This window comes from Mauremys reevesii, linkage group 3 (assembly GCF_016161935.1).
Source record: "Mauremys reevesii isolate NIE-2019 linkage group 3, ASM1616193v1, whole genome shotgun sequence".
In the NCBI taxonomy this organism is placed as follows: Eukaryota; Metazoa; Chordata; order Testudines; family Geoemydidae; genus Mauremys; species Mauremys reevesii.
In genome coordinates, this window is record NC_052625.1 from 100,779,425 (window position 1) to 100,796,990 (window position 17,566).

Consider the following 17,566-nt stretch of genomic DNA (forward strand, 5'->3'; position numbering starts at 1 on the left):
ATGATGCTACGAGGTGTACTGAGCAGGCTGTACCAAAGTCTCATAGGAGAAGGGCCTCTCGGTAAAGGGGAGAGGATCTGGCTCCGCCCTGCTTGTTTATGTAGAATATGGTGGTAGTGGTGTCTGTCAGAACTGTCATGCTGTGACCTTCTAAAGCAGCATGAAAGGTTTGGCAGGCTAGGTGAACCACCCTGAGCTCTTTTACATTGATGTGGAGCAACATTTCATCCTTGGACCACAAGCCTTGCATCCGAAGGTCCCCCAAGTGCACTCCCCAGCCGAGGTCTGCCGCGTCTGTTACCAGTGTCAGCATGGGTTGTGGTATGGTGAAGGGGATCCCTTCGCAGAGTACCTGCTGGTTGAGCCACCAGCGTAGGAAGTCCACACACAGTAGAAGCGGGACAAGTGGTTCAGGAAACATAGGGAAATATCTGGTAACTGGCTTAGTAAGCTGTCCTCGAGCGCACCTTCAAAACCTTTGCTTGTTGCTGGGTTGCGGCTTGCCCTGACCCTGGCCTTGTCTAGGCATGTTGTTCCGCCTCCACCTGTTGTCTCTGCCTCTTCTATGTTATGGCTCCTGCCTAGGACAGGGCTGGTATTGTCTTTGCTGAGGCGGCTGGGGCTTGAAAGGTTTTCTCTGTGTCACCGGGGTGTGCATTCCCAACGATTTGAGGGTTGCCCGGGAGTCTTTCAGGTTATGCAGCCTGGCATCCGTTTAATCCAAAAAGAGACCAGACCCTTTGAAGGGGAGGTCCTGAAGGGTATTCTGGACCTCTGGCGGAAGGCTTGAAGCCTGCAGGCACACCAAGCGCCTCATCACCACTCCTGAGGCGATTATTCTGGCTATTGCATCTGCCGAATCGAGAGAGGCCTGCAGAGAGGTCTTGGCTACCACCTTTCCTTCATCCATGAGGGCCGCAAACTCAGGCTGAGAGCCCTGGGGCAAGGAGTCTTTAAATTTGGAAACTGCCATCCAGGAATTAAAATTGTCAGTTCAGGATCGCCTGTTGTTTCACGATCCTCAACTGGAGGCCCCCAGAAGAGCAGATCTTCCTGCTGAATAGGTCTAAAAGTTTAGCCTCCTTGGCCTTAGGAACCGGGGCTTGCTGACCATGTCGTTCCCATTCATTGACCGCTAGGATGACCAGCGAACAGGGGGCCGGGTGACAAAAGAGGAAGTCGTATCCCTTGGAAGGGGCAAAGTACTTTCACCCTACGCCTTTTGCTGTTGGTGCGCTAGAGGCCGGGGTTTGCCAGACCATCTTGTAGTTGGACTGGACTGTCTTTATGAGCAGGAGCGCAAATCTGGAGGGGCCCTTGAGGCTTAATATGTCCACCACAGGATTCTCCTGCTCTACTGCTTCCTCCGCCTGTAGGCCCAAGTTCTAGCCTACCCTGCAGAGCAGCTCCTGGTGCGCTCTCTGGTCAGTCAGCGGAGGCCCCAACACCGTGGTGCCTGCCACTGCTTCATCTGGGGATGACGAAGTGGTGAGGGCCTTCTGCATCTTGTCTTCCAGCCCTTCTTGTCCTTCTTTGCATGCTGGGGGCTCCTCTGGGTCCTGCCTGACAGACTGCCTCCGGGACAGCACTGGGCTCGGTGCCGCTTCCACTCTCCTGTGTTCCGGAGAAGTGTCTGGTGGCCTGGATACCATGGCCTCCTTGGGCGCGGAGGGGTGCCTGTGCAGGGACCGAGACTGATGCACCAAATAGCTGGATCTCAAAGCTCTGGAGGAGGGCCCCTGCTCTTGGTGATAGGCCCATGGTGTCCAAAAGGGCCACTACCCTGGCGGGCCCCATTGGGGATGCCATGGGGCTTGGGGCTCCCTGCTCGCTGGTGCCCTGTGGGCACAGCTGGAGTGGCGTGAGTCCACCTCTGATTCCAAGGACGCTGACCTGGAAGGCCAAGTTGGTGCCGTAGAATGGTGCCCCCAAGGGGCTGGAGAACGGCCCCTTGCCGACCAGTACCGGTACCGATACTCCTGGGATTGGGATCATTGGCTTCTGCTCGGAACCGGGGACTTCAAAACTTGTGTCGCCTCGGAGCCAGCCCAGTGATGGCGCCGGGGAGCAGTGCCCTGGCGTGGCCGGTGCCATATGCTGGCTGCGATCCGGTGCCCTCAAGTCCCGCTGGGTCAGGGGCAACTGGGAATCCACAGAGGCCAAGCTCAACTGGGACCGACGCTAGGAGGGGTGCCAGGATGATAACCTCGATCAGCGCACCACTGCTGGCTGGCCTCTTGACAGCACTCTAGGAGATGGTGCTGGAGGCTTCTTTTTGGCAGGGAGGGGGCTTGCCGCTGACAACTGGATGAGGTCCTTTGCCACCTCAAATGTGTCTGGTGTGGAGGGCTGTTCTAGGAGCTCCTCCAGCCCTTCCTCCATGCTCAAGGTGCTTATCCTGGGGCTCAACAGGCTCTTTGGTGCCAGAGCCACCAGAGCCGGAGCACGTTCTGGGGCAGCGCTTCCCTTTTGAGCACTTGGTTGCTTGGGCAGTGCCGGCTTCTTATTCAGGGAGCGCCCTCGGCTTGTAGGCTGACCCTTCGACCATGCCAGTGAGGTCGAACGGTGCTAGGGTTTTTCTTGTTGCGGCATGCTTGCGGTGCCCCACTGGTGCCGGATCGCGAACTAATGCCGGGGCACTCCGCACTGAGGACACTGGTGCCGAAGGTTGCAGCACAGCCTCCATGAGTAGCTGCTTGAGGTGAAAGTCCTTTCTTTCTTAGTCTTTGGCTTAAAAGCCTTACAGATCTTGCAGCGCTCCGTCTGATGTGATTTCCCCAGGCAATGGAAACATGAGTCGTGGGGGTCACTAATTGGCATAGGCTTGCGGCACGTGGCGCAAGCCTTTAAGCGTTGGGGCTGCAGCACACTACACAGTCCAGGGCTGGTGCTGGAGACAACTTCCAACATCTAAACAAAGAAAGCTTTACTATCTATTATTAAGAAGTGCTAACTACTGATAACTTAACTGTTGATAATTGTGCTAAAGGATCACTCGCGAGAGATAGAGAGCTGTTCCAACACCGCCACGGACGGTAAGAAGGAACTGAAGGGGGGTCGGGTCGGCAGGGGTATATATGCACCAGCATGAGGCACCACTCTGGAGGGGCTCCCCTGCCGCCCCAACGGGAGCCGCTAAAGAAAAAAGTTTCCGACATCCGTGCACGCGGCACGCGCACACCTAATGTGTAATGGATGTGAACAATCACTCGAAGAAACAAAAGAAATCAACACAACCAAAACAACCCATACATATCAAATAATTATATATCAGTCAATATTTTCAGGTTCATTTACATTAATCCTTTTATATGAATTACCTCCTTAGTTATATTAACTGATTTATTTTTTTTAAATCAAAACTTGCCTTAAATTTAAATGTCCAGGTTAGGTCATTTTACTTACTGTACCTGTCAAATTCAAGTAGTTCAGTTAGAACTATCACCAGCATCACCTAAAATGTGGGAGGAAGTGCATCGCTGCAACAACAGCAGGATACAGTAAGTGGATCATAGATTTTCGCATATACTGGGCTTGGTGGTGGGTGCGTGTTTTCTTCTTTTGTTACACAAATAGGAAGCACATCTTTGAATACAAATAAGGGAAATATTTCTCTACACCACAAGATAGGGTAGCCCAAAGTTAGGTTTAACAATTCAACAAATTCTATATTTAGGTAAGTATTTATATCATAGCAACACACTTCTTTAGTAGAAGTTTGTTTTTAAATGTAAAGTAGAATTACTCTACTAATAATGTCTTGGCCAAATTCCAATTCCATTCTCAATTTGCCCTTCTGAAAAGGAAAATCTTGACTGGTGACAGATTGACAGTCTGATGATGTACACTGAAAGTCTGAATACAGTTTGAATAGGTGTCAAAACAAAATTGACAGCTCAAACTGTCAATTAAACTGAATTTCTGAATACTTTATAAAAAGTTTTCCTGATAAAGCTAAAAAAAGGATATTTTGTTTTGTTATACATTCATATGGGTGATAAAGATGACACGCCTCTTGTCTAAGTCTGAGGGAGCAATGAGGAGGTGTTTTCAGTTAATGGCATTCAACTTTTGAACTTGCATACTCCCCTTCCCCCCCACACACACACGTGGTTTGACAACATATATAGGAAAAGCACTCACAAAATATACTTGCATCCGACGAAGTGGGTATTCACCCACTAAAGCTCATGCTCCAATATGTTTGTTAGTCTATAAGGTGCCACAGAACTCTCTGCCGCTTTTACAAAATATACTGTAGCATGAGAACATCACTTTCCTCACAGCCTCATAGATAGCATGCATTTCCAATCTAAGAATATCTTTGCCTGTGTGCTGTCTCCCTGAAGCATAAATATTGGAAACTTACACATGCCACTTGACTCATCCTTGCTAGACACTAGGTTTATATTTCCGAGTCAGATAAGTTGTCCTTGATTTAAACCAGAATTCTGAAATGGTTAGTGAAATCTTAAATGGCAAAATGAATACAATGTGATGGAAAGAAAATAGCTACCATAGACAGTTTCTATATAAATTACTTAGTAAACATTTCTGGCACGATTTAGAACAATGTATGTCACATTCTGTGCGATTATAATGTTAAAGTATTTGAAAAAAAACCTGTAGTTTTGTAGTTACCCGAAGTGGGTGACTTGCAGCGATCCTCTGGCACTGTAGTCCCTTCATTAATATCACAAAGACCTGCTGAAAAATACAAAGAACAATTCAAAATAAAAAATAAAATTGCTGTTTACAAATCTTTCCTGAACTAGAACTTCAGTGATTTTTTAGCCTCTATATTACACTAAGCAAGTGTTTCTCCCACTTGCGGGGTGGAAGAGAGAAGGGGAGAAGATTTTTTTTTTTTTATACAAGTCTCATTTAAGAGGCTAACCTCAATTATGGCACTAAAATAGTCTGTTTGACAAAAGAATTACAGTATTACCTCAGAAATATTGAAACTTTTCACTTGATTTTTTTAAATCATTTCATCAATATTTAATCAGAAAAGTAATATTTGGCAAACATTTAAGAAAAAAAGTATAGCCTTATATAATCAGAGAAAATGGTTTTTTTAATTAGAGGTAGATATGTGCATTAAACATGTATACTTTACTCTTATGTTTTGGATAGTATGACCTAAAATCTTATTTAAGTGAAATAAGAAAACTAATTTGTTTGTGATAAAAATTAGATGAATAGGAGGATTTCAATATTAAGGAATTCTATAAAATACTTTAAGATTAACATGTGACCAGTATTGTGTATTTTTAAATAATTTCTACTTTCCTTTTTTGGGGTAAAGTTATACTATATTTCTGCAGCCACACTTAGGTGATCCTGTACCATCAGTTTTTCAACAGAACTCACTGATTCCATTTAAGAAATGGATTGATGATATATGGTGGTTATGGTTTATTTTTGGGGAGTTAAATGATTTTTCCTCTGTTGAGGAGTTTCATATAACACTCAATATGACATCATCATCATACAAATCACAAGACTGTAGTTACAAGATTCTTTCACTGACAGAAATGATAACTTTGCACACTTAAAGAATGCAGAATTAGATGCAAAGAAGGAAGTCAAATCATAGGAATCACAGATATTGCATATTGCGAACTGGAGATACAAATGGAGTTTTTGATCCCCCGTTTTCTTTATGACTTGACAAAGGATGTGTTGAAATTTAAAGTTACCAGTTAGACTTTTTTTTTAATTAAAAGCTTTAATTAATGTTTTAAGAATATTAACGTTCTCAGACTTACTTAAAAATAATTTTCTCTTTGGATCTGTTAATGATGTACCATGCTAATCTAAATACAATGAGTACTAATTGCACAAATGAAACACAATTGAATCATTTGTAAGGGAAAAAAGTATCTGCATGTACAGAACAAGATTTTCAACACAGTGCAATCTTAGTTCTTAGTATCTGTACTTTCTGAGGGAAAAAACCACAAATGTGTTGAGACTGTTGAGGAGATTGGGTGGGTTACACACGCCAAGTCAGGACAGAATCAAATTGTATCCACTTGCACCTGTGCAACTCTACTGACTTCAGTGTGTTTGCTTTGTTGATAAAGGGCAAAAGTAGGTGCAAGAAGGAGTTTTTCCATTTCAAAACTATGGGGTACTAGTTGTTATCTTCTGGAGTCTGGGTTAACAAATGAATATTTTCTGAATGCCAAAACCAAAGACTTAACCTGTGAGGGAAAGAAGAGTTACGTAGCCTTACTGTAACTATGGTTCTTCAAGATGATGTCATCAATGTGGATCCCACTCAAGGTGTGCAATAGAAATCTCGAAATGCATTTTCCGTTGGGCCACACCTGTGCTATGCATGTTCTCATAGAAATCATAGAATCATAGAACTGGAAGTGACCTCGAGAGGTCATCTAGTCCAGTTCCCTGCACTCAAGGCAGGACTAAGTATTATCTAGACCATCCTCAACAGGTGTTTGTCCAACCTGCTCTTAAAAATCCCCAATGATGGAGATTCCATCACCTCCCTAGGCCATTTATTCCAGTGCTTAGGAAAAACTTCCTAACAGTCAGAGTGGTTAATGTCCAATCTAAACTGCCCTTGCTGCAATTTAAGCCTGTTGCTTCTTGTCCTATCCTCAGAGGGTAAGTACAATATTTTTTCTCCCTCCTCCTCCTTGTAATAACCTTTTATTTTCTTGAAAACTGTTATGTCCCCTCTCAGCCTTCTCTCCTCCAGACTAAACAAACCCAATTTTTAAAATCTTCCCTCATAGGTCATGTTTTCTAGATCTTTAATTATTTTTGTTGCTCTTCTCTGGACTTTCTCCAATTTGTCCACATCTTTCCTGAAATGTGGCGCCCAAAACTGGACACAATACTCCAGCTGAAGCCTAATCAGCACGGAGTAGAGCAGAAGAATTACTTCTCGTGTCTTGCTTACAACACTCCTGCTAATATATCCCAGAATGATGTTTGCTTTTATTGCAACAACATTACACTGTTGACTCTCATTTAGCTTGTGAGCCACTATGACACCCAGATCCTTTTCCGCAGTACTCCTTCCTAGGCAGTCATTTCCCATTTTATGTGTGTGCAACTGATTGTTCCTTTGTAAGTGGAGTACTTTACATTTGTCCTTATTGAATTTCATCCTATTTACGTCAGATCATTTCTCCAGTTTGTCCAGATCATTTTGAATTTTAATCCTATCCTCCAAAGCACTTGCAACCCCTCCCAGCTTGGTATCGTCCACAAACTTTATAAGTGTACTCTGTATGCCATTATCTAAATAATTGATGAAGATATTGAACAGAACCAATCCCTACGGGACCTCACTCATTATGCCCTTCCAGCATGACTGAACCACTGATGATTACTCTGAGAACAATTTTCCAACCAGTTATGCACCCACCTTATAATAGCTCCATCTAGGTTGTAGTTCCCTAGTTTGTTTCTGAGAAGATCATGCAAGACAGTATCAAAAGCCTTACTAAAGTCAAGATATACCACATCTACCGCTTCCCCCCATCCACAAGGCTTGTTACCTGCCAAAAAAAGCTATCAGGTTGGTTTTACACAATTTGTTCTTGACAAATCCATGCTGACTGTTATTTATCACCTTATTATCTTCTAGGTGTTTGCAAATTGATTGCTCCATTATCTTTCCGGATACAGAAGTTAAGCTGACTGGTCTGTAATTCCCTGGGTTGTTCTTATTTCCCCCTTTATAGATGGGCACTCTAGAAGCCTATAGAAGCACTATGCACTTCTACCCCACTACAGTGATGTTAACACTGCCTTTTCAAACTTGGCATCTGATCTTGCAGCTAGGTCAAGAGTATAGGTCTTAACAAAAGTCAGGGGATTACTCTAGGTAGCTTGCAGCTTGTCTGCTAACAGAGTGACCTTTGATATTTGGAGGGAAAGGTTTATCAGCCATTTCATAGCAAAATGATATGCACTGTGTGGTCCATTTTGATATTCTCTGGCAGAGGAACGCTTGACCCTTCAAAGCACCAAAGATAGTAATAAAGAGATGAGAAGCCGGGCTGAAGAACTTTGTAATAAAACAAGACCCTTTAAATGTCCAAATTGTGGCTTTTTTCCCCTCCAGAAGCAGAATGAGGTTTAGGGGAGAAAACAGGTAAACTGATGGACTGGTTCAAATGAAATTCCAAAACCCCTTAAGGGATAAACTTAGGATGAAGTCTCAATACCACCTTATGTCTGTACAGTGTTGGGTAAAGGGATATCAACGATAAGAGCCTGGAGTTCATTGAGCCTGAAGCCGACGTGAAAGCAACTAAGAGTATCATCTTGAGAGTGAGGTTGTGTAAGAAGCATTTGGAAAGTGGCTTGAAAATGGGGCTCCATGAGGTTTGCAAGGACAATATTAAGATTTCAAGTAGGAGGATTCTTGAACACATGAGTAAGTATGTAGTAACCCTTTCAGGAATCTGGTTACTGAGGGCTGTGAGAAAACTGAACAAATGGATGGCATACAGAGACTACTGGTAAGGTGGGGCTTTATGGAACTGAATGAAAAGCCAGGTTTGTAGGGATTCAACCCCAAAGGGAAGCAGTGGGAGGGTCTGAGCATGGGTCACAAGCAGGTTTATGGGACTGCAACTGGAGAAGGCATGTCCCTGCATTTCCTTCCCTGGCTGCCATCTCGTAAACCTGCCTGTAGAGCTGGGGCCTTTTTTCTCAAAAAATGTTGTCAATAAATGGCATGCTGTTGCCAATACCTACATACCATTTACATTAAAGTCAATGGTACAGCATTGGTTCCTGGCAAAATATTGTTATTAACTGGATGTTGTCAATATCCAAGTAGCTATTAAGTGGACTCCACTGTAATATGTTGCAAATGTGTTGTTTGTTAAGGGTTGAAGCTTGGAATTCTGCAGTACAGGCAGCAATGCTATGCAAGCTAACCTGATTACTTGCAGCTCTGGCACATTTTGTGAAGGGACACATCTTTTTCAGATTCTATTCCATGTATCTGGAGGGGATTCAGATGGGCACCTCCACCTGTTCCAGACACATCCATAATCAGTGCACTTGTGGGAGGCATGGTAGAGAAGCCCCCTCCAAATGTTTTTTGGGATTAACCACCAGGTCAGTGCTGATAGGACCACTGACAGTAATGCTGATAATGCTGAGTAGTATGCTCACCTGATTTTTTTTAGGAGAATGGATGGACTTTAGCCACGCTTAGAATGGCTGTGGATGAAATGTGGCAAGCCGCGTCAGAAATGCAGGATGACATATGCTAGGCCATATGACATAAGGCCTTTTGACTTTTCACCAACTTTTAAAAATATTCCAAAAAAGTTAATCTTGTTAATTCATTAACTGATAAATTTTACATAGTACATCAATGTTCTTTCTACAAAAAATGCATACATATAAAGAAACAGCACAGACTTAAGGCTGCTAGGGAAGTAGGGCAGCTATAGCTCCCTTCCTTTCATAGCTAGTTTTGTTCCTTCATTTGGTCAGAACATAATGGAAGAGGTTGATCAAAATGCAAGGGATTTCTCCCCTCTGTCAGCAGTTCTCATCTCTACTAACCCTGGAAGAAATAGATCAATGTACAATAGCAGTATGTTTTGCTGTCACAAGAGCACCATACTGACTGAACCTAGTTTGCTTAAAGGAGATAAAAGGCCAGCAATCCTCTTGGCTACGTACTCAAAGTACACACATCTAGGATGTGATGCCATGATTTTAAAATAAGTTTCGAAATTGGTGCTCCCATTGCATAGAATAGCAAGGTATTTTCAGTTTCTCTTCCCGCAGCAATAGCATCAGTGAATTTACATGAATGGTTATCTAATGGAGATGGGTAAGAGGATGACTACTAAGAAGAACATAAGTCTGTTATAAGAACAGGAGTACTTGTGGCACCTTAGAGACTAACAAATTGATTTCAGCATGAGCTTTCGTGAGCTCACTTCTTCGGATGTTCTTTTTGCGGATACAGACTAACACGGCTGCTACTCAAACCTGTCATAAGTCTCTTATGAGGTTATCAGCACGCTATTGCTGCTGAATATGTGCTATGCATAAAATTGCATTTCAAGTACTAAATTTTTAGATTTCTTAAAAACATCAACTTTCCACATCAAAAACCCCTTACAAATAAATAAATTGGAGAAGATATACTCCCTTTCAAAGCTCAAATAAGACCATGTTAATAGTTTGTATTTTGCAAAAACACTAAACCAGGTTATACCTGAGTCAGGGATGCTGCAAATAAAAAAGATTGATAAATTCACACAGCTCTACCTTACAAGATATTTTACTTCTTTCGTAGTTCTATTTAAACCAATTATGAAACACTATTGCTGTGTAATTTTTTGCAAGTAATAAGACAGTAAGTTAAATATAAATCTCTGTACTGATGAATCTGGTGAAGTGGGTTTTAGCCCACGAAAGCTTAAGCCCAAATAAATTTGTTAGTCTCCAAGGTGCCACAAGGATTCCTCGTTGTTTTAATCTCTATAATGGTATGCATTGTGTTTCTGTCTTAGAGATGACCACAAACCATTAAAATGTGTGTGTTAATGGTGTGTTTGGAGGAAACCCTTTCCATTCTTTAAAATATTCTTGTATAAAATCTGCATTAGTAGAGATTAAACATTTGGCTTCAATTAATTATCCATACTAAGGCATGTGGATTATTTATCAGAGATGATGGTAGAGAATACAAAGGATTAGGTAATTGCATGATTGCTGGAACAGTTTCCTCTCTCCTGGCAAAAAAAAATACATGCCAACAGCTGGAAGCTAAAGATTAATTTATCAAGCAAACAACTTTTTAAAAAGTTAAATTTAAGTACATCTCTTTCTTCTCATAAGACAACAAAGTCTTTTATGTCGTCAGTTATTCTCCTCTCGCTCGTTTAAAAAATAAAATAAAAAACAAGAATGAAATTCTGTGTTATGCCTTTTTGAAGTGCAGCACAGAATAAGCTGCCCTGGGGAAGGATTTTTTGCTTGCTTTGCACCCTCTTGATTATGGAATATTCTAGGGGATGGAGCGGGTCTAACAATTTATTCAGTTCTGTGGGTCTGTGCAAGTCATGGCAGCCTCCTGGGCTATGTGCTATAGCGCTGCCTTGAATCTCTGCAGTGCTATGTGCTACGACCCTGCCTAGATGTACTGTGAGCTCCAGCCATGCATGCTTGGGCTCATTAGGAGTCCTCAGGAGGCAGTCTTTCGACCGTCTTTCACAGTTCCTGTATCTGGAGGATCCTCCCATGCCCTCAACCAAATGTATTTTGGTGGCGCCACAAGTAAAAGATATGGTATACGTATATGATTGAACAAATCATGCCAAAATCAGTTCCTAAAACTAGAGACATAAGGTGGGTGAGGTAATATCCTTTATTGACCAACTTCTGTTGGTGAGAAAAGATATTACACCTCGTCCACCTTTTGTCTCTAACATCCTGGGACTGACACAGTACACCACCACTTTCTAAAACTAGGGTGTTATTTAAATGGACTAACAAAAAAACCCATGGTGAGTGAACAGCAAGTTACTTACCAGTACATCAAATTCAGATGTTCAAAAATATTTTATTGCCATTAAATGACTTACTTATATGAGAGGTGCGAAGTTTTTTCACAGACTCTGAATATAAGTTAGAAAGGCCGCACATGCAAGAAGCCACAGTCAGCATACCTTAATGAAGCAATGAAAAAAGGAAAGACGAGACACCAACATAGTATGTTTGAGACAGAAAAACCTACCGAATAACTTGAATAATCAGAATTATACAATGCTTTTGCCAGGCAGACAAACTGTTAGTAAGTGCAACTAAAATCTGAATTAAAAAAAAAAAAAAAGGAGTCTAAATATCTGAATTCACACAAGCAAAGATTCTGTTTTCATTATCTTGATGAGCTGTACTGGATATTTCAGCTAATAAGCATGTACAAAGATGCGACAGAAGGGTTCAGTTAATCATGCTGACAAGATGTTACAGTGACAAAGGCCAATAGCACTAAACAAGTAGTTTCTAATGTCTCCCAGAGTGACTTGTAATCTGACTATATCAAAACCAGTATTTAAGATTGCTAACATTTTCCCCTAATTACCTAAAATATTAAGCCTATCTATCTGCCTGTTTTGATCATATGCCATGGAGGTGAGGAGGAAGTTTCTGTTCTTTTAAAATGAAACTTTTATCCATTAGGGAAAATCAAAGACTAAAAATCTTTGAAATGCTTTATAATACAGTAGGTAATAGCAGCAATTGGTTCCTTTTTTTAGTTTTGTGTTCAAAGTTCAACAATTTAACTTCATTTTGTAGTTATTTTGATGTTTCTCAAACCAATAATTTACTATCAAGAAATACCTACCTCAGTTACAGCATCTACAAATCTAAAAAAAGAACAGTGCGTATGTGACACCTCAAGATCGCAACCTGGAGCCCCATATTCACCGCTGCCATATGATTATGATATGTTTTGTACAAAGTATGCCTTGTGAGGTATCATTTTAAAAGTATTGACCTTAATATCCCATTGGATCGAATATAGTATAATTATATGTGAAGTTATGAAGTTTTCCTGTATGTTGCGAGAAACACCCACAGCTTTCAGTTGCAACAAAGAAGCAACCATCATGGTCCCAACAGGTGTTAATGGCTCATCAAGAAGAATTTACTATCCCAGAGGCTTCTCAGAGAAGGCAGGTATGCAATGGGGACTGTCTGACCAATAGGGACTGCCTGACCCCCATGTCACAGCAAGGATTTTTCTAGCTGCAGGAAGAAAGTATAAAAAAGGGACAGTGACATTATCACTTGTCTCTCTCTCTCTCCCTCCCTCCCCCCAGTCTCAACACCTGTAGATTCATCTAGAAGACAAAGACTTGAAAACTAGGGAAATTAGTCCCAGGCTGGAAGGGAGTCCAGTCTGCATATTGAGGAACTGTAAACATCTGTTAGAGTGAGAGACCGCTTGATTAAAATCTTGCTTAGTCTGTTGAAATTAGAAACTTAGTGTAAATTCTATTTTTATTTCTTAGGTAACCAACTTTGATCTCTATGCCAGCTACTAATAATCACTTAAAATCTGTCTTTCTGTAGTTAATAATCTGTTTTATACTGTATTTTACCTGAAACAATGTGTTTTTGTTTGAAGTACTTGGGGAATCTCAGCTCAGATTACAAAGGTTGGTGCATGTCAACTTTCCTATGAAGAAGTAGCAAACTTATTAATGAGTTTTCACTGTCCAAGGGAACCTTGAGCAGTGTAAGATGGTATCTCTCTGGGGTGCGAGGCTGGGAGCCGGGGTGACTTGCTGGTGCCTCTCTCTGTAAGATTCACGCGTGGTTCAGGGAGTATTCATGCAATTTAGCTGGGTGTATGGCTCCACATGCTGATGGCTGAGTGATCACAGCCCCTGGAGGAGTTTTGCTACTTATCACTGGCATAGCTTTGAAAGTTAAAATTAAGGGGGCACAGCAATCCCTCAATTCCAGGTTGTACCGCGGGGATCCTGTCACAGCGTGAAACACTTGAGATAAAATAAGAACATGCTTGAATCTTCTCCTGGCCCACTTAATCTGAACCAAAACTATCACTGGATAAAATTTATCAAATAATTTCTTTTTCATTGAAAAGTGGCCATTTTCAGGTAACAATTTTTTTCATGTACACTATCATTTATCATTTTCAAAATAATGTTTTTTCATTTTAAAAATATCCATGTAACTAAGCTGAACAAAAAAATGTTTTTCAAAAATATTAGCTGTTTTTATTTCAGAAATTATAAATGAATAATTTGAACAAAAGGTCACAGCAATTTAAGAAAAACAGAACAGCGATTTCAACTCCTCCCCTCCACACCTAATTTTTTGACCCGCTCTATTTTACAAGTTTGGATTTGCAAATTTAAAATATCCATTTATATGTCATACACTGAGGTTTCTCCTCTAAGAAGCACACAATATTCTAAGAGGCCAGATAATTATGGACATTCCTAGTGATGAGAAATTTTAAACTAATAACAGCAGAAGCAAAAGGTAGCCAGTTGTGATGTCCCTTCTATGCTGAGAAAAGGGGTATATGTAGGGGTACGTCTACACTACCCACCGGATTGGCGGGTAGCGATCGATCTACTGGGGATTGATTTATCACGTCTCATCTAGACGCGATAAATTAATCCCCGATCGCTCTCCTGTTGACTGCTGAACTCCAGCTCGGCGAGAAGCGGAAGCAAAGTCAATGGGGGAGCCGCGGCAATCGACCCCATGCCGTGAGGATGCGAGGTGAGTTGAACTAAGATATATCGACTTCAGCTAAGCTATTTTCATAGCTGAAGTTGCATATCTTAGGTCGATCCCCACCCTAGTGTAGGCCAGGCCTAAGTGTGAGAAGATCTATGGGGAGAGCAGATGTGTCATGGAAATTGCAGGATATTGCCTAGGCATATTTACAAAACTCTGACAATTATAAAGAGATGTTGGTTATTTAATTAAGATATTTTAAAGTTCATATAACTATTTTGTATTTAATTTATACTTCATGAATGTGTACAATGCTTGCTTATCTTTTGCTTAAGGTGCTTTTAACAAATTAAAAACACTACTGATCAAAATAAAAACAGCAAGTACCTCCCCACCATAAAGCTCAGTCTATATCAAAGCTTAGTCTCATATCACAAATACAACTTAACAACAAGAGAAAAATGAAATCTGGGAGGATGGGACAAAAATGCAGTATTATACTTAAATCAGCAGGAATCTAGCATAGAGCCTCTCAGATACTTCAGTTATTGAATTGCGAAGAATCATCATGTAGGAGAATGCGAATACAAACCGATGTTCTATTAATTATTCTCAAAGATCAGACGTAATAGTCATTCAAAAATATATGTTTTGTGTTGCTAATGTGCTTATATTCAAAGTAGTGACTGACAGCACAACTATGAGTTATGAAGAAAGGTACCATTGTTGAAATGCAACATCCAGCAATTCTTACCTCCTGATGGTTGCCGAGATTTGCGAGGAGATCGAGGTTCCCTACGATAAGGATCATTAGAGCCATACAATTCAATGGTGCCAAGGTTCAAGAGCACTGTCTTCTGCAGGTAATCAACCATTGCAATACCATTACAATTGCCAAAAACTACTCTAGAAGAAGAAGAGTAGGAGGAAAGATTAAGGCTCCAATAAAGTTGCTAATAAGTCAAAAGTTGCTATTGTTTTTATTCTTGTATGTAGTACTGTACTTGACAAAGAATGATAAACACACTTTTAATTTTAAATTGATCTTTTAAATGAACCTGAAAAAGGATTAAAAAAACAATTGTGTGAACTAGTATTTTAAAGTGCAGTTCACTGCTCTAGAAAGTGACTAAAAATAGTACTTCCTCCTCAATAAACCAGCTTCCGGTAGCTACAGAGTTCACTTACTAAAGAGACAATTTGAATAGTTTTTACTCCTGTTTGACTCTGAAGAGACAACATAGCTGTGAGAGAATTAACTGGATTTAATTATGACTTGTTCATCAACAACACAGTTGCTAACTAAGCTGTAATTGTAGAAACTGGTGATGTTTGAGTCTAAAGGACTCTCCAATAATATCCGGATTCTAAGTTGGGTTTGTAGAGCTGGCATTTAGCAGAACAATCATTTTATTTGCAAAATGAGCAAATTTAACCAGAAAGGATTTCTACAACTCATTTTATAAAATCCACTTTTTACAGTAGATGCTTTTCTTCCACAGTTAAGTTTCATCTCTGGAATTTACATTTCCCTGTATATCTTTTTTTTTTGGAAGTTCAATATACATTTATGATGTTTTAGATAGATAGACAGATATAATTACCATAGGCCAAATAATTGGGCAAATTGCCTAATGAAAGATTCTCTTAAAGAAGCCTCCCTCCAACCACCGAGACTCTGTTCCCTTCACTATAATGGATGCAAAATGTAATACTGCTGCCTATGCAATTCCTTTTGGTCATTTACTTTATTATTTTAGTGACAATCACTACAATTACAATGAGGAAAAGGTGGACTAAAGTTCCTATTATAAATCTCTATTTTAATGAACTTATAACTTGCTCTTAGCTAAAACAAGGCAGCTGGACAGGATTCTTTTAAATATATGACACAAACTCACATAGAACTCAGTTCATTTTAAGATTTTTGGTGCACAAAAAAATCTGAAATTTCTTGTTCATATAATTAAAAACATTTGAACTTTACATGTCTTTTTGTACATATAACTTTCAAGTTCTGTTTAGAGAAGCATCAATGCTTTTGTGTGTGTATGGTTTTTTTATTTTTATTTTTTTATAAATTCAAATAGATTAGTTTAGGATATTCAGTAATAGTTTATAAATCCAGGTTTATAAACATACTTTAAATGACTGATTACCACTAAAGTCAAAATCCTCCAAAAGATACCACCAGTTACAATACAAATATTGCAGCTATTTATTTTAAGTATAGGGGAAAACTGATAGCATCTCCAATATTCCTACATAGTGGGTATAAACAAATGTTGACTTTTTAAATGACAGCTACTCTAGTGAAATTTATAAGAAAACTAGTAAAAAGTACAGAATATACTTACAGACCATAGGCGGAGTTCACTGCCAAACTGGTTATCTGCTGCGGAGGTTCTCCACTCACCCATACCAGCTGAATAACTAGTTCAATTTGATAGCCTGCAGACTGTTTGAGGGGAGAGCTTTTTATTCTGCAATATAAAAACAATGTATAATGTCTTTATATTAATCTCTCCACTTTGATACAATAGGATCTAATTAACTTGTAGAAGGCAGGGAGACTGACTGAGAATTATTGAATTTTACAATCTACCAAATGAATACACACAATATAAATAAATAAGAATAATGCACCAAAAGTGTTCATTTCACCTTAGCTCCCATTATTTGTGATGATACTTAGATTTACGACTAAAAACAACCTGAGCAATGATTCTAAACACTGAGGGATGGGAAAGTGCAGAACAAGGGTTAACAGCACTAGTATCATATGATGGCTTTAGTAGAGAAAATGTGTCACAGATTCTGTGTTTCTAAGAGGGGAGAATTAGGAATTGTAGCTTTAATGAAAGAAGTTTATACTGAGGAGAGATCTGAATGTAATGTGTAAGTATGGCTAACTGAGGTAGGCAGGGGCTTTCAGGCAAAGGTTGCTGGTATGACAGAAGGGCACAAGAGTGCAAGATGAGAAAGTGGATTTTTAGACAGATAGCTTGCCTGGAACAAATCTAGAGAATTGCTTGCACCAGAGGTTTTGAATACCATCCCATTCAAGGGTCCCCCATTTCTCCACAAGACACAGGCTCTGTGTGTTCCCTCCATTCTCCCCCATTTTAGGGTTCCTCAATCCCCCTGCCAGGAGTTCTATGCATACCTCTTCTCATATGCCAGGATCTCCTAATTTCCCACCCACTAGGAGACCCATGCACTTCCCATCCCCAATACCAGGGTGTCCCATTCTTGCCCCATGAAAGGTGATCTATGTGCATCCCCATTTCCCTATACCTGGGTTCCCCAATCTTTCCCACACCAG

General features: G+C 40.5%; 1 protein-coding gene across 14 annotated transcripts in view; it reads right to left on the bottom strand.

Moving 5' to 3' along the window:
• The window catches only part of STXBP5 (syntaxin binding protein 5), a 193,745-nt gene that overhangs the window by 42,181 nt on the left and 133,998 nt on the right, over positions 1-17,566 (bottom strand). For 5 of the 14 annotated variants that reach the window (XM_039529651.1, XM_039529652.1, XM_039529656.1 and 2 more), the window contains 3 exons: positions 16,599-16,724; positions 14,996-15,147; positions 4,624-4,707 (listed from right to left, as the gene is read on the bottom strand). In XM_039529651.1, the coding sequence (XP_039385585.1) occupies positions 4,624-4,707; positions 14,996-15,147; positions 16,599-16,724 (362 nt within the window). The remainder of the gene's footprint in view (positions 1-4,623; positions 4,708-14,995; positions 15,148-16,598; positions 16,725-17,566) is intronic. The other 9 variants (XM_039529655.1, XM_039529646.1, XM_039529650.1 and 6 more) reach the window with 3 other exon arrangements.